Source organism: Gasterosteus aculeatus, chromosome 10 (genome assembly GCF_964276395.1).
Source record: "Gasterosteus aculeatus chromosome 10, fGasAcu3.hap1.1, whole genome shotgun sequence".
Lineage (NCBI taxonomy): Eukaryota > Metazoa > Chordata > Actinopteri > Perciformes > Gasterosteidae > Gasterosteus > Gasterosteus aculeatus.
The window spans coordinates 6173377-6190962 of NC_135697.1; the positions used below are offsets into that span (position 1 = coordinate 6173377).

General features: G+C 45.3%; 2 protein-coding genes across 5 annotated transcripts in view; one reads left to right on the plus strand and one right to left on the minus strand.

Moving 5' to 3' along the window:
* LOC120826198 (oxysterol-binding protein-related protein 10) overlaps window positions 1–17586 on the plus strand; it is a 52280-nt gene that overhangs the window by 31542 nt on the left and 3152 nt on the right. The window contains exons 8-14 of one of the 3 annotated variants that reach the window (XR_013450985.1): window positions 5448–5597; window positions 5693–6170; window positions 7683–7869; window positions 10012–10194; window positions 10275–10428; window positions 10806–10918; window positions 16142–16280. Coding sequence is in view for 1 of the 3 variants with exons in the window: in XM_040188279.2 (XP_040044213.2) it covers window positions 5448–5597; window positions 5693–6170; window positions 7683–7869; window positions 10012–10194; window positions 10275–10428; window positions 10806–10850 (1197 nt within the window). In the remaining 2 variants the exon portion in view is untranslated. Of the gene's footprint in view, window positions 1–5447; window positions 5598–5692; window positions 6171–7682; window positions 7870–10011; window positions 10195–10274; window positions 10429–10805; window positions 11803–16141; window positions 16281–17586 lie in introns of those variants that run through there. The other 2 variants (XR_013450984.1, XM_040188279.2) reach the window with 2 other exon arrangements.
* Window positions 12122–17586, minus strand: part of LOC120826197 (dolichyl-diphosphooligosaccharide--protein glycosyltransferase subunit STT3B) — an 89291-nt gene continuing 83826 nt past the window's right edge. For both annotated transcript variants that reach the window (XM_078081357.1, XM_040188278.2), the window contains exons 12-16: window positions 16911–17082; window positions 16272–16445; window positions 15798–15911; window positions 14482–14688; window positions 12122–14029 (exon numbers count right to left, since the gene is read on the minus strand). In XM_078081357.1, the coding sequence (XP_077937483.1) occupies window positions 13955–14029; window positions 14482–14688; window positions 15798–15911; window positions 16272–16445; window positions 16911–17082 (742 nt within the window). In that variant the 3' untranslated portion in view covers window positions 12122–13954. The remainder of the gene's footprint in view (window positions 14030–14481; window positions 14689–15797; window positions 15912–16271; window positions 16446–16910; window positions 17083–17586) is intronic.

Below are 17586 nucleotides of genomic sequence, written 5' to 3' on the forward strand. Positions count from 1 at the left end.
CTGCATGTATGTGCTCACTAACGTGTGCCACTAGGGCACTGCGCTCCGCTGAAGAGTCGTATCTGGAAATAAAAATGACCACGACTGTATATGATGATGACGTCATCTCCAGAAGTCTTTACATCACCTCTACAAACATTTTCCTCTTTCACACCAGCCAAGCTTTATTCATTAGGCTTGTATCCCCCACAAGCTTTGAACAAACCGACCTTTTAAGTTTATATGTGGAAAAAGGTGGTTAAGTAGCACACAGCTCCAAAGTCAGCATTCCAGCGAGGCTCAAGGTCAATTCCACATTTCATCTCCAATTTCTGATCTTGTTCCGTTTTTCTACTTGAATAAGGGGAGAGAGGGAGAGCGTGATTGTGGGAAAATGAAGGCGAAATTGGGGTTTCCAAAAATCAGCTCGCTTTATTCATTCGCATCAGCACCTGCTGTGTTCCTGTGGATGAGGGCTGCGTTGGGCGAATAGGAGCTTAATGACAAACCGTCACTCCGTTCTGTATCAACAGTGAAAAGTAAATCTTCCCTCATAAGTCTACCTGTTTGAGCGCTTTTGTTATTTTTGTTATCCATGTCGGTCTATAAAATATTTATGCGTTTTTGCAAGAAGAAAATCCATAAAATAATGACAGCTAAGACCAAAAGGTTGTATCAGAATAGATTTCCTCTACCTCTGTTCTTCCCTACAGCAGGTATCCGCTTCCCCCTCATCATCTGCGTTGGTGTCCTTTAGTCCAGCAGAGTGCAGCAAAGTCCTCTGATGGGATTTGGTTTATATTCGGCTGTTGCGCTGCAATACTTGAACACAAGACACATAATACTTTAGCAGTGGCACTGAAATCAGTGTCTAATAATCGTTGTATTGGAGGGTTTGGCCACTGTGGAATAATGCTTTTTGTATGAACTCGTACGGTTTGTTTTGCTTCGATTCTGCTTAACTACAGTCAGCCAAGGTAATAATAAGTGATCACATGGTGGCGCCTTAAGTCTTATTAACAGGCATAAAGGTCCTGTCAGTCCTGCAGTGAAAACACCAAAGAATGTCCAGTTCTCAGTGTGGAAAATATCAACCCATGACTCTGTAATCCGCCCTCTTTGTTCAACTCAAGATTTTGATTATGGAACAGGAAATGTCACACGGCTGCTGGGAAATACTTTCCCCTTTTATGGCCTCACGATCTTAAACCCTGTTTACTGCTTTTCAAATGGGTACAAAATACTTGTTTGTGTGTGGTTCCTAACTAAGGATTCCTTGTTTGTGGCTTGAGTCTTTCTTTAGGCTCCTAGATACAAGCGCCCGATGCAGAAAAGATGATTTGTTATTTGACGCTGCTTGTCATAGAAACAGCCGTTCTGTGGAGATTTCCAGTGTGCTGTGAGTCTGCAACTGTTAATGGATCATTATTCAAGCAGCACTCGGGCTGAGAAAATGCAGAAGTTCACCTCTTCAACCTTTTGAAGATGGCATGAAGAGTGTAGACGGCAGCAGCTCGGCCTCCTTGTTGCGTACTTACCATCTGAGGATAATCTACGTCGTTCGGCTGGTTAACTGCTCCGCCTTTTCAACTCAAACTGGCCTCAAGAGTTTTCACCACTAAATGCAAGGGGGTGTAGCCCCCTTTTGCATTGTGTGCGTGTGCGTCTGAGCGGACTGTTTTTCGTATCCTCTCCAGATGCTGTGCTGATGAAACCGCTGCTTATGACTCATACACGAGGCACTGAAACGCAGCAGCCGCGCTTGCCTCATTTTATTTTGGGGGAAGAGATCTGGGAAGTCAGATTCTGGCTTTTGTTTCGCCTTCATTTATAACCGTTCCAGCAGAGCATTTCTCAATCCTGCGATTTATTTGTGTCACACGTGTCTGGGTCACTTCCCACCACGTACTTTACTCCAGCATTACATCTCCTGCTTCGTGGTACCTCATTTCACAGCTTCTCTCATGCATTCAGTATTTCGCTGTAGACCGTGTGCTCTGCTTCACTTACATTTTACTGTCTGAGCGTTTGAGTAGAAAAGCACGGGCTTATGTAGCTCTGCTGAACACAACCAGCTTATGTGGCTTGTAGCCGAATGTTAATAAGTGTGGTTGGTTCTCTGAACAACATGTTTGTCCTAATTTGAGACTGCGCAGTCAATGCAGGGACACATGTTCAGGCATCTGGGACCATGGAAGCCTGTAAAGCTGCTCGGCTTCGTGATGCTCATAATGAAATGCTTCTGTTTACCTCGTCCGTCCCACTGCGGTGGACGGGCCGCTCATTAGTAAAGCAGTATCATTTGTTGTATACTTTATGAAATGACTGCAAGGTAAAAAATACCCTGTAGCTTTGTGAGAAATGCCAAACTGGGGGGGATAGGCCCTCAAAGTTCAGCATGGTCAAACCGAGAGGGGGGAGGAGTCTGTGGCGATATGAGCCTTCTGTCGACGCCCACCTCTCCCCTGATCACATGCACACATAGAGACGGCGAAGGAAACGAAACTGACAAGTAGTTAGAGCGAGAGAAAAGGGTGGAACCCGGGAGGAGTGAGCTGCAAGGAGACACTTTAGGAGAGATGATGATGATGAAACAGAATAGTGGATGGGATAAATGAGGGTATGAGGGAAGGGCCTGTGAATGGAAGAAAGTATGACAGACGACAGCACGGGGGTGGAGGAGGAGGAGGAGAGGCAGAATGAATCAAACATGAGATTGCAGTCAATTAAATGGAAGACTGTCAGGCTGGAAACGGATTTAGAGAAGAAGACATCAGAGGGAGATGGAGGCGTAAGGGATTGTAGAAGAGATTCAGGCACCCGCCTACGACGTCCCTGACGAGAAGTCACTGAGCAAGCCGCTGTACGGACTCCGAGCACATGAGCCGGATACGAGCGGCGGGGAAGGTGGAGGCGTATATGCACCCGTGTCAGAGGAGGGAGGAGGGCGCGGGAGGCGCGTAGGCCGACGCCGAGGACCGACGATGGGAGCCTTCGCAGGAGGAACGTCACTGGGACTTTCCCCGTTATTCCCCCCCCCCCCCAGCCGGAGGGCTGAGAGTCTCTCTGCGAGTCGGCACGGCAGCTCAGCAGCCACATTGTACGACTCGCGGAGGCTGCTCGCTCAGTTAGCACATTCGGGTTGAGGGAGAGGAGCGTTTTCCTTCAGTCCGCGCCGCCCGTCACGGCTTCAACCCCTTAAAAGACGCCGTTGTTTTCGTCGAGGCCTCTTTTAATTGGATTTCAGTCCAGCCGTGCGCGGCTCCTTTTACTCCTCGTGGAGCCGGAGACTTGGACGTCTGCCCCTCTGCTGCAGCGTCTTCCAGCTCTGGAGATGAAATCCACTTTCATGCAGGTCAAGCCGTCGGCCGCAGAGCAGCGCAGCGTGAGTGATCGCGGTCTGGTGTCGCTGTGATTGGGGGGGGGGAAGTAGCCGCATTGACTTGGTGCACTTTAGCCATCAGTCATCGAGGCGTAGTTTTCTGTTGACTTCTGGAATGCGTGGAACAGGTCAGCCAGCAGAACTCACGCCGCTGGTAAACCATTTACTTCAACAGCATCCTCAAAAGTTTATTCCCACCCGGATCAGTGAGACGTCTGAGATTATTAAATTAATGACTGGTTCAAACTGGTACGAACGCTTTATAGCTCACATTTAAGTTAAACTACAAATCCATCAGAACTAAGCTCCACTGGTGCAACCAGATCTTTAGCTCAGCTTTTCATTTTTAAACAGTTTAATATATAGATTGACAGAAAAATGTCAATGTTTATAGTGAACTTTTTATCGCACTAGAAGGTTGAACTTGGTCTTAGCATTTGTAGAACAGAGGGTGGAGACAAGTGGAAATATGATTGATAGGAAATGCACGACGAGTAATAGTGTTACAATGGAATGAATGTCTAATCAAATATCATTCTGAAGCCTTTACGCTTTGACCTTTTAACCCTTAACCACTGTTGATTCAAATACTCTAATGCAGGAGTCCAAACCTTTTTTCTAAGAGGGCCGGATTTGATGACGTGAGGATGCCTGTGGGCCAATAGTCCATTCTTACCCTTTTAAACCATAAAAGTTGCACATTTTCATTGTCACAATCATATTTTTGTATTATTTTATTATTTTTCAAACTGCAATGTAGCCAAATACAAGCCACACCGGCAGGCGTGAACAACTCTTAAAGACACAATTCTGCGTTTCATTCATATGAGAGTCAAATAACGTTGAACAAACTGTACCCACCTTACGCTTCCATCAAGTTGATCAATGTGTTCATGATCATTTTAAACACGAGTCAGAAGTAATGCTGTCTGTCAAAGGAGGAATTGCATTAGTAAGTTTTATGATTTATTTGGGGGCCATAAATGATACATACATAGCGAATGTGGGGGCCGTATGGAATCTGACTGCGGGCCATGATCGGCCCCCGGGCCGGACTTTGGACACCCCTGCACTAATGCATTATTATTACCCACCTGTGGACAAGTTGGACTGCATTAAGAAGTCGTTGCTGATGACGCTGCTCCAGTTACTGGAGGGTTTCTGCTGAGATGCTCGGGCCTCTCGGGCCATGAGTTCCTGTCCAAAGCCTCTTTAATTAGTTAGAACCCCTGGAATGAGAACACCCCCCCCCCCCCCTCCCCCCCCACACTTATATACCTATCAAGGACCAGGGAGGCCTGTACAAGCACGCCATCCCCCGCGTGTGTCTTTTGTTTTGTATGTGTGTGGGTGTGCTCATTGAGTATGAAGCTTTTTGCATGCATGCATGAAATATTCAGGTAACTGAGAGGCTCCTGATCCCATCATCTATCTTTCTTCAGTGCTCTGCGAGATGATGATGATGCTGCGTGTTTCGCTTCACGTTCTGTTCCTTCATTCTTTTTTTCTTTTTTTTTAACCAGTTGTAGCTTCCCTTGAATAAGGTATTTGCTACAAGACACACATGCACTGCAGTGTTCACCCTACTATTATACAGGGGGGGGAGGCTTGTTTTCTTATTGGGTTTGTTCTCCAGTTCAAAGCTGCAACACAAACACGGACACGACTTCTTACCTCTTTGACCAGAGCGCACGTAGAGGCATTGTGCCGTCTGCTGAGGGCTGTGAAGTAAACAAGAGGCACTCTGGGTGCCAAAATAAATGCTGCGCTTCTTTTGGTGTTTATAAGCTGCTTCTGTAACCTAAAGTAAACTAAGTCTGTCCTCCGTGTGACTGCATCATTGGCAGAATCTTCCTCCTTTGCCTGGCAGAATTTTGTTTTGTTTTTTAAAGCAATTTACCCCCTTTTTGCTCCTTGTCTCTTAAGTTGCCAGTAAAGTGTAACATTGATCTTTTGGATTGTGTCCTTTTAGAGGCTATTAAAATATCTTGAAACATAGAATAATGCCTGCATGATCATCTCAAAGCGAGCTCTAAAGGAGGAATCTGTTTTTTTACATTTTCTATTTCTCTTTGTGATTTCTCAGCACCTCCCGGGGCTGGAGGACATCGACCCCATGGAGGAGGTGACGGACACGGAGGACAACGACGAGGAGGACCTGGGTGTCCTGGACGACCAGCGGAGCGTCATTCTCCACCTGCTCTCCCAGCTCAAACTGGGCATGGACCTCACGCGGGTAACGCACCTTTGAACGACGCCACAGACACGTGAATATAAACGTTTTGAGTGTGTGTGTGTGACTTTTAAAGCCGTGTCCTCTGGGTTTCGCAGGTGGTTCTGCCAACCTTCATTTTGGAAAAGCGATCACTGCTGGAGATGTACGCCAACTTCATGGCCCACCCGGACATGTTCCTGTCAATCACAGCGGGGGCCACCGCTGAGGACCGGATAGTGCGCTTTGTCGAGTACTACCTGACCGCCTTCCACGAGGGGCGCAAAGGCGCCGTGGCCAAGAAGCCCTACAACCCCGTGCTGGGGGAGACCTTCCACTGCTCCTGGGAAGTGCCTCGGGACAAGGTCAGACCGCCGGTCCGGTCCGGCCAGGGCTCCTCCGGCAACGCGCAGCAGGCCGAGGATTCGCCCGCAGAATGCTACCGAGTTCGCTTCGTGGCCGAGCAGGTGTCCCATCACCCGCCGGTGTCGGGGTTTTACTGCGAGTGCCGGGAGAAGAGCATGTGCGTCAGTGCCCACGTGTGGACCAAGAGCAAGTTCATGGGGATGTCCATCGGAGTGTCCATGGTGGGAGAAGGTGAGCTCACCCGTAACATGGGATGTATAAATGGTCACACACACTAAAGCAGGGCTTAAGTTTTAATGTTTTATACCGTTACACTTATATATGCTGTCTGCATACTGGAGTATATTGCTAAGCTTTATTTATTTATACAAGATAGGTTGTTCGAGCACAAATGTTCTTTTACTGCAGCATCCTGTTGAGTTAAATTACAAAATGACAGGACTGACAAGCATATAATTACTGCAGAAATTCTACAGTACAGGCGGATACACAAAATATCTTGTGCTTAATATTACAGAAAATATATTTTTTAATACTACGGCCCCATGAAATGACAAAGCTCCAAACAAAACCAGGGCCCTTTAAATACAGCGCACCTTTTGTAACATGATACCTGTGCAAGCTGAATATTTCCTTTAATCAGCCCTTTGGTTGAAGAACACGGTCACAGTGGAAATCAATACGTCGGCCCGCGCTGCCCGCCGCGCGCAGCACGAGTCACCCTGAGCGCAGGAAGTCCTTCAGCCAAATCCACTGCACCCATTCAGTAAATCAATACCGCTTTGTCGGGCTTCACTGTGCCTCGGACCACCTGTGTGCAGCGTCACGGTGGCGGCCCTCATGTTGTGTGTTTTCTCACTGATTGGCAGGGATTCAGCAACAAAAAATGAAACATTAGTGCATCTGCTTTGACCCCTGTGATCAGCCGCTAGGAAGGATACATACTCAATTATTACACACCAGTCAACAGTTCAACATTGAAATATGTAGGAAGGGTAGATTCTGATGGCCGGTGTGAAGTGTGAGTGGTATCTTCATCTATTGTGCAGACATGAGCGGTTTTGGTCTCATCTAACTGAGCATTTATTTCTCTGCACTATTGAAGTTGATCATTCAGACAAATTAACGGAAACATTGTTCTTTCTACCCGCTACTACTTTATTTGAAATTTAGCACAGTATTGGGAAAGGACTCGTGCCAAATGAGTTAAAAAATACAGTGGATCAATAATAGGAACAAATCCAATTAATTCAGTTTGACACAGAGCTTCTTGAAATGTATTTATTTGTATCTGTTCTATCTGTTCTATTATAAAGCCTCTTATGAACGCAAGGCCTGAAGGAGATGTTCACATGTTCTTCAGTGAGTTATTTGTGCTGACAACTTTATTATTGTAATAGAAAACCATTATTGCTGCCTGCAATCTCTTTAAATAATGTTAGTCGTTATTGCTTATACACGGGACATGAAATGTAATATCAACCGTATGAGAGAGTCATTAGATTTAAGTTAATTTTTCATGTAGGATATTTAATTTGAGTGTACAAATGTCTGACAAGTGCAAAATTTAAATATTTTACAGCCGCATCACTAGCCAGGAACCTTTTATGTATCAGCCTCAAATCCTGCAACATTTGATCGGAAAAACGGACAAATTATTACAGAACATCTTTTGAGTTATTCGCTTCCCTAAGAAAATGTTTTTGTACATTACGGTGCATCTGAAAGAGGTTTCCCTTACAGGGGTGCTGTGCCTCTTGGAGCACGATGAGGAGTACGTCTTCACGTTGCCGTGTGCCTACGCTCGCTCCATCCTCACTGTGCCCTGGGTGGAGCTGGGAGGCAAAGTCTCCATCAACTGCGTCAAGAGCGGCTACTCCGCCACCGTCACTTTCCAAACTAAACCTTTCTACGGAGGGAAGGTGCACAGGTGAGCGTTTCCCTGCCTGTACGTCAAATAAACCCCAATAGTCAGTATGGGATTTGGGAAGTTAGTCATAGTACGGTTTAACCATGAAAATGAAGTCTTGGTATTTAGTACAGCGTTGTTCAATTGAAATCTACAGTTGCAATCAATTATTCAACCCCCCCCATTGCACATTAGGTTTATTGGCAAAATACGCAATTTCTCAGCTGTTTGCAATAAACAAATTACACAATCATTGTTCAAGTAGTTTAATGAAACTAATATTACAAATGTTTTATCCAAATTTAACACAATGCTATTTTTAATGAATTTACTGCAGTCTCAAAATGATTCAACCCCTTCATGACAAGCATCTTCAGTACTTAGAGCACCCTTTTGCTGTTATGACCTGCTGCAAACGTGATGCATAGCCAGACACCAGCTTCTGACAGCGTTCCTGAGGAATCTTAGCCCGTTCCTCACGGGCAATGGCCTCCAGTTCAGTAATATTCTTTGGTGTGCGTTTTGCAACCGCCTTCTTCAAATCCCCCCAGAGATTTTCGATGGGGTTCAAGTCAGGCGACTGTGACGGCCACTCTAGAATCTTCCTTTGCTTCTTCTGAAACCAAGCCTTGGTGGACTTTGAGGTACGCTTGGGATCATTGTCCTGTTGGAAGGTCCAATGACGCCCAAGTTTCAGCTTCATCACAGACAACATTCCGTTTTTTCCTAAAGATTTCCTGATATTTGACTGAATCCATCGTGCCCTCCACACGCTGCCAGTGCCGGAGGCAGCAAAGCAGCACTGAGCAACCGCCATGCTTCACTGTAGGGGCGTGTTCTTCTTCCTCCAGACATAGCGCTGATCCATAGAACCAAATAGTTCTAGTTTTCCAAAACTTCGGTGGCTTATTCATATGGTTTTCAGCATATTGGAGGAGACTTTTCTTGTGCTTTTGGGTCAGTAGTGGTGTGCGTCTTGGAGTCCAGACATGGAACCCGTCAGTGTTTAGTATGCGCCTTACTGTGCAAACTGAAACCTCAGTGCCTGCTGCCACCAAGTCTTGCTGCAGGTGTTTTGCAGTCACTCGAGGGTTTTTGACCACTTGCCTCCTCAGGAATCTGGTGGCAGCCGCTGATAGTTTCCTCTTTCTGCCACGTCCAGGTAGTGTAGCCACTGTTCCTTCATCTTTGAACTTGCAAACTATGCTTGCAACTGTATTTCTAGGGACATTCAGTGCTTCTGCATCCTTTTCCTTGTTTGTGCAAGGCAATGAGCTCTCCTCTGAACTTTTTGGACAATTTTTGACTTGGGATTTGTTTGCATTTTAGAAATATGCCTGAGCCAGACCAGGTATTTATGTGTTCTATCTCTAGCACACCTGAACTAATTAGTAACCTTGATTGCACCAGGTGTGCTTGATACAGGAAGTTGAATCATTTCAAAGGGTGCGCTAAGTACTGAAGATGCTGGTCACGAAGGGGTTGAATCATTTAGCAAAGTAGCATTTTGTGTTGAATTTGGATAAAACCTTTGTAATATTTTCATTAAACTACTTAAACAATTCTTGTGTAATTTGTTTATTGCAAACAGCTGAGAAATTGTATATTTTGCCAATAAACCTAATGTGCAATGGGGGGGGTTGAATAATTTTGATTGCAACTGTAATCAAAAAACGAATAGTCTTTGCCCGGCAGCTTTAAATTGATTTCAAGACAGTTATTATTCTCATCCGCCAAAAAGAAAAGTGTGCAGGGACCCAATGTGAGGTTTTGAAAACCACCAGCGTCACCTTTGGGCCATGACGACTCATTTTTGATGAACTTTTCGGTTCCTGAATAAAGATATTGGATTGCTGAGAAAGCCCCAGTATGGTATAAGTCAGTATATTCAAAATAAATGAGGATAATGTATTATTGTTTAAGACTGGGTTTTAAATACATTATGTACTGAATCCCCCAACAGTTCACGTCGCATAGAATATGGCAGACAACCAAACAAAGGAGATCAGCATCACCAGTCCAACGTTCCTTTGCATGTCTTGTCTTCCTGTGAGCAAACACCAGATGTTCAAGTAGCCTTGTGCCCGAGCCGGGTGAGCTTATTCTGCCTGGGATCAAAAACAACTGAATAAATGTTTAACCGTCTCCGCTTGGCTTCCTCAGAGTGACTGCAGAGGTCAAACACAATCCGACCAACACCATCGTGTGCAAAGCCCAGGGCGAGTGGAACGGCACGCTGGAGTTCACGTACAGCAGCGGGGAGACCAAAGTGATCGACACGGCCAAACTCCCCGTCACCCGCAAGGAACTGCGGCCTGTAGAGAAACAGGGGCGGACAGAATCCAGGTGAAAACCCGTTAGAAAATGACACCAGGCCGGCACTGAGTGAGGCGCGTGTGAACGTGTCGTTTCTGACCTGCTCGTAGGCGGTTGTGGCAACATGTCACCAAGTCGCTGAAGGAAGGGAACATGGACGAGGCCACGGAGAACAAACACCGGCTGGAGGAGCGACAGAGAGGGGAGGAGAGACAGAGAGCGGCCGACAACCAACCCTGGACTCCTAAATACTTCACCAAGGAGGTACATGGACGTCTTAGAGCCGCCCAATAATGTCAGAAATCACCTCCGATTTACACGATGCACAGTAATTACTATTTGTCATTGTGTCTAAACATCAGGAAGATACAATGTTAATTAATGATTCATTACTTCTGTTATAGCCTGAGAATCTTGTGTAATTTACCCGATGCATGTTTTGGTGGCAGGCCAGCAGCTGATTGGTAAATAATGCTCTAATATAAGCAGCAATCATTTTTTATAAATGGCTTAACTGAAGAGCTAATGCTAGCTTTCTGTTCTGGGATGTTCCTTGTGTTCACATTTAAGTGATGACTGCAATGATTTAGGAAACCGCTGCTACCACCCGAATTACAAACCGCAACGTTTCCCACGTGCAGGGAGACAGTTGGATCTACAGCAGCCCGCTGTGGAAGTCCACCTGACAGCGGAACAACACCTGAGGTCCGACTCACGAGAGACAATATGGAGACGCCCAGAGGAAACAATCAAGGTGCCAAAGCCATCTCCACTGTTAGAACCAGCGCTCCAGGGACAAAAGTAGATTTTTGTACAGTTAATAGTGTAGAGTATTTCTATTTTTCACCTTGCCAAGGCCTTTGCACACGCACAGTAATGCAGTTTTTTTATAATAGATGTGTTGTTTCAAGCTTTTAGTTTGATTCCCTAATGCTACTGTAGCTGTAACGAGTGGTTTATGAAGCACTTTTACCAATGAAGTTAGGTCTCTAAAAACACATAATCAAGTTAAGCAAATGTATTTCATTGTTTGTATATTAATACGATTATTCAGTACAGTAATTATTAGAAAGTAATACTGATTGTTTTGTCTGCACTATGAATGTATCTGGGCACATTAATATTCTACTTTTCCGTCTCGTTACCTTCATTTGCCACGTCGCTCCATTTTAAAGCATTACTCCCATCGAGTGAGACGCCGTCCATTACTACCTCTTATTCAGCTGCTCACTGGTTTGCTTGTACCAAAATTATCTTTTGTATCCGAGCCTCTAAGATGGTGCAATTAGGCAGCCGATGACGAGGCCTGCAGAAACAATCATGTTCCCATCCAACAACAAACACTGGGAACTGGTCGAGGTTCCAAAGTAAAGCAGACTAATTGACAGTATATCCAACTCACATCTCTTGGAGGACTTTTTTACAGCCTTATGTAATCCTCCGTAGTATTTAGAAACCAGATGCCTCTTTGTAGCGTATGTCCTGCTAGAGTAGCAAACCTGCACCGGTTTGGTACTCTCCTCATTTATAAGATGTTACTTTCATGTGAGGAGAGTAGCAAACCTGCACCGGTTTGCTACTCTCCTTACAAATGAGGAATCCAGAGTGCTGGTGGATTAATAAAGACCCTTTCTTTAAGTCTCCTGATGTTTGTTATTATGTACCACAGGTCCAAGCAGGAGACCATTTTGTTCTAATAAATGTGCCGCTGTGACTTTTCACCAAACCACCATCGTTGTCAGGAACCTGAACACTAACGTGGCAGATAGGCTATTGCCAGCAGTTTAGTTAAAATTAGCATAAAAAAAACAATAGGTGTAATTTTTTCAACATTTTGAATTAAAGACGTTTAGAGGAATTTTCATCCAGAGGCCGATGCTGCCATCAAGTGGTTGGCTTTGTGCTCAGACATCTGCACATGAAGCATTTGTTCAAAATGACAAATTCAAAACACATGTTTTCATTAAAGTGTATATTTAAAGATGGCTGAACAACAATGTATAAATGTAAACTTTGAAGGTGAAGCAGAGATTTCAAACAAAACCGTGTGAAGGACAGACGGCACCGTTCTGCCGCTGCTAATCGACACAAAATGAAAGAGGGCAACAAGTGTACATCACATTAAGGCTCAACAAATCAGAAAGATGTGTCAATGGTCTGAAGAGTGAAAGTTTCAGACAATATTTGTAAAAGTAATAAAAGTCAAAGAAAAACAAAAATAAGTCACTCTCCAGTGAGATGTGGAAGATCAGCTGTTTGAGTCGTTACTTGATCAAAATTAACATGAAAAACTTACCAAGCGTGCACATACAGGAACAGCTGGAGAACCCAGACGGTCGAAGAACAGTGCAGTGCCCATAGAACAAGAGGTCAAAGGTTACGGCTCAACAGAGCTGTGTCCCAACTGCATACTTAAAATAAATGGAAGGTTAAAAAACATGAACTTTGACTAATCTAAAAAAAAATGCTGCTTGTAGCATTTTATTAACCAAATGAACAGAAACTGATAATTCAATAACACTGAATACTAAAGAATACACTAGAAATGATCAGTATTCTTTAGTGTCTCATCTACTAGTCGACCGACAGAAAACTAAAGGGCCACTCCACCGTAACACATGGAGCACGAATAAGAAGCCGTCGAGCCTCCGTGTGAATCAAGTCTTCAATGCAGAATTAGGACACAGCTCTAAAGGTACAATAAAGTCGGTCGTCGGAGAACTTTCCGCCCCTCACTTTCTCCCCCCACACACACACAAGCGTATTCCCAGACGTGTTGAAGTCTGGCGCCATTGATACGCATCGCAGAGCATCACTAATCGATGAGGCACGGAGAGAGAGCTCCCTCTGCAGGACGGGGCGCTGAATTTATTATCCCTACTTTTTACACACCATAGCTGGCTTCTGTCGTAGAATCCCCTAGCAGCAGAAATGTACAATCGATGCCATTTATGAGAGAAGGGGGGGTGCTGGAGGGGGCGTTGTAAAAATTCACATTCATTCTTCCAACTAAATCTCAAGCACCTCTGTACAAGAATTATTGCATTCACTGAGCTATTGGCTGTCATACAAAACAAAACGAGCAAAATAATCACAAAGAAATGAGAACTGAAAACTGCATTTTTAAAAATCACAATAATCCAATATATTATCAACCTTTTAGACTTATTCTTTACATAACATATTTACACATTAGGCCAATTGTTTTTTCTAAAGGATCTTTTGGAAAATAAAATAAAAAAGGTCGAGGAGCAAGGCAGACGAAGACGATAAGAAGGTTCATTTTACCGACGGTGGCGTTCCTCCATTCCGCATACTGTCCTCTGTACACGCGTCAGGAACGAGTCCCTCCTCAGCAATGAGTGCACATGTGCCGTGGAGCAAGGGAGACGGGTCTTTGGTGCAAATGTTCCTAGTCTTCTCAGCCGCCCCCTCCTCCTCCCACCACCACCTCCTCCCCCTCCTCACACCCACGACGGCCACACTGATAAGCAGTTAATTAAACACACCACACATTAAATTGACGCCGAGCAGCCCTCTGCCTCGCCACACATTCAAGTACCAAGTAAAAAAACAACAACAACGACCAGCTAGAAAACAAGGAAAACAAAGGAGGGGAGAATTAAGCAACTGTTCTGGAGCTAATGACACTTCCTCAACACACAGGGGCGCTCTAATGAGAAGCGCGGGAGACCAAGTGCCAGATAAACGGCCCTTGTGTTCTTCTTCGTTGGTTGTTGGAGGTTTCTTCGCAGTTGTTTGTTTTGCTAGAAAGAGTTCATCGTGGCCGTTATTTCTTTTGTAGTTTCTTGCCTTTCCTCAGGGAAAGCTTGTTCTTGATGTGTCCTCGCTTCCTCTTGGCCGTCTGGTTAAAGAGACAGAAAAAACAACAGCATGGATCCTGAAGGATGATCATCTCGCAGTATAATTGGACTCGCTTATCACTCCTGGCAACAAACAGAATGTGCTCATGATCTAAAGACAGACGAATGAATACGATGACTTTCAGCTGCTAGTAAATACTTAAGATACTTTCCTAAACAGCTTGTATTGGAGGATATACTGTTTTTAATTAGCAATGGAGAGTCGGTTACCACCACAGTGAAAATATGCATTTGAGTGAGTAAGTTGTTTGTACCGCCGGTTACTATGGTTATTGTATCCAGCGAGTTTTTGGTCTTTATTTAGAGAAAACCCAGTAATTCTGTCTTCAAGACCAAAATAAACATGGGAATAAAATCTTCACTCACCCGACGCACATTTACTGAAACTGCCAGGCAATAAGAATCATGTGCAGACATACAGGAGACCCGTTACCTTCTTGGAGGTGTACTTCTGCCTGGGCACCACGCTGCGGAGCTTGTGGTCCAGCGGCTCCCTGTTGTCCAGGCTCTTCACCTTGTAGATCCTCACCAGCCAGTGCTCGGAGGTGAACGCCTCCTCCAGGTGCTTGAACTTGATGTCCTTGTTGCCGATCTCGGCGTTGCGCGTGCGGTCGAAGCCGGGTGGCGTCCGGAAGTCCAGCTGAGAGACGGAGAAGGTGGTCATGGTTAAAAAGGGAGTCCCCAACGTACGACTGTACACATCCATAAAGCAACCTGGGCCACATTGACTTACAAAAAGCTTTTTGGTTGAAAGGTACTTTGATATTTTAGGAGATTGAATCAGATGAAAGGATGGACACTACAGGGAAACACTAGCGCTCTCCATCGGGGTAACAAAGTCTAAAGAAGTCCGGCACAATCGGTCAATTCTCCGTTTAGACTTTTATTCCGATTAAAGAACAAACCTGTGAGCTCTGTGTGCCTGCTTTGGATGACACAGCGAGCAGTATATGGAATTATTACAAATAATCACAGTGGGTCTGGAGACGTTCTCTTTTCATTACATACTTTCTATTCTGTATTGTGCTGTAATCTCCACTCGCCGCTACAAACTGGATCCTCGACTATCTACTTATTGTCTTCTTCCTGATGCCATTGAAGCCTGTTTCCCCCTGTCGCATCCTGTTTTTATAAACCTAATCTACCCCTCCCAACTCTGGTTCCTCCCTCGCTGGGCTCACTACCTCCCGTCCAAACATCTTTCCGTCCCTTGAACACGGGGCTGGGGGCCCCCGGCAGCTTTGTCTGTCTGCGCATGACGGCTGCATTGATTCTCCCGTCTCCGCTGAGCTGTTGGCGGGCAGCGGCGGTCTGTAAGCACCTGGCAAAAAGGATCCCCCTCATCTCTCCTCTGCTACCTGCCAGAAGCAGCTGTGGAACATTTGAAAGGCTCCGGTAATCCCTCCTCCATCCTTCAAGCCTGCCTACTCCCACCAAACTCCCCGAGGCATCTCCTTAAATCCTCTCCCCCCTGTCTGTCTGTCAGCCGACCGCGCTTCCACAATACAGCAGCCAGAAGATGTACACCTCCGGGGCTTGTTATTCTCCGGTAAAGCTGCAGAAAACGGTAACGGTAACTTCTACGGGATGGCAGCTGCTCGTTACCTTCTGATCTGTGCACAAAGCTGTAATTCAATGCTTACAGTTTCTCTGTAGTCTTCACCTGATTTGGAGAGAGAATTGCTCAAGACTGAAGAGTTTTCTGCAAAGTCAGAACAAAACAGGCATTGATTTGAATTCTCTCCTCACCTGCATTTCACCAAATCGGTAGTAGGACATCTTGTACATGAGGCAGTTGAGCAGAGTTGGTGATCCGGCCTTATCCACCCTGAACTCTCCCTGAGGGGTGAAGTAGTCGCTCTCCTAAAGAACACAAGGGTGAGTTTAAGAGAGGATGACACCCAGGAAACGACTTATATTATCAATAAAAACGGTTTTCACATGAACGTCAACCTACTCCACAAACTCACGTCAAGAAAGCAAATACTTGTATTTCCCAAATTATTAAACAATTAAGTGAACCGTATTCTTTGGGCCTTATATCAATCAATCAAAAAGATATCAAATCAAAAACATTTTACGGTGTGTTGCAGGTGGAGATACAGAGCTGGTGCGATGGCCCGTTAGCTGACACGCGGAGTGAGTCAGGAAAAACTGAAACAGTCAGAGTGACGAGGACACATTGATTTCACTGCTGCGGTGACGGGCGGGTCTCTCACTCACCCTGATGTCCTTTGGGTGCTCTCCCTCGGCTATCCTCACCATCCACAGGAACTTGTTTATATCGTCTCCTGAGTAGCCGATAACTCCTCCGAAGATGATCAGCACGTAGTCCACATCCAGCGACCTCATGATTTCGTAGGCCGCGCTCTCATTGGAAGACATGGCTTTCCCCACCTAGAAACCGCCGGGCACAACGACAAGGAGTCACACTTTCATTGGAGTTTCCTCGGTTTAACAAGCAGCGATGCTTTAACATAGCACCAGACATCACGTTGCATCTCCTGTGGACAGATGCAGAAGAGAAAACAGGAAGCAGGTAGAAAGCAAGAGAGAAGAAAGCTAGGGAGCTTTTTACAGACTTAACTAAAAGACAAAAAAACATTCCTCTGCATTAGGTGGCAGAAACAAGGAAAAACACGAATCAGACCCACAATCTGACAGCAATTACCGGAAATCCTCCTAGAGCGTCAATTAAATGATAAAAGTTCAAGCAAACAAGATTATCTGGCTTGTTGGAAGGAGGGGCTTTACACGAATATGAATGAATTTCACTGTCGAGCTTGCTATTCATAGACGAAAGCTATGTGTCTCTCTGCATGTGCACGGATCAAAACGCGAATAGACGTGTGCGAGTCTCACCAGTGCTATGTGACTGTTGTTCCACGTGTTGTTATCGACCAGCGTGGTCCTGTTGGCCATGCCGGCTATCTGGTACCCGTAGTCCCACCACGACATGACGCGGGCGTGCTCGTCTGTATTCTGCCTCAGCCAGTAGTAGGCCTCCCTGAAGTCATCCAGGATGTTGCGCGTCCTAACGGGGGAAACGGGGTTGACAGGTATCACGGTTGACAGTCGGGCGGCTACGGAGGCCAACGATATATATTTCTGTCAAGACTTTGAATCAGAAGGGCGCCAGCAGCTGGAAATGGAGCATCCGTGCGTAACCAAATCAGGGGTAAAAAAAACAAACACACGCTTGGGTCCTAAATTTACCTCGAGGAGCAAAAAGCAGACATAAAGCCAAGCAACCAATTAGTTGTGGGGAAGGTACTCATGTTGTATCTGTGTGTGCGTGCGTGGGTGTATGTTTGCGAGAAGAAAGAGTGGCGGTTGTGCTGCTCCCAGCAGCTAAAACCATCGTCTGAAAACTGCCATGGTCGCATTAATACATGCATGAGGCATCAACCACTTAGGCTTGGCCTTCAATATGCATCCCTGATGCTTAAAGACAATAATAAAAAGAGATGATCAAATATCGGCTTTTTGTAAATTGTGATTGATGACTTCTGTAGGAACAGTAAGTTAAGCAATCATA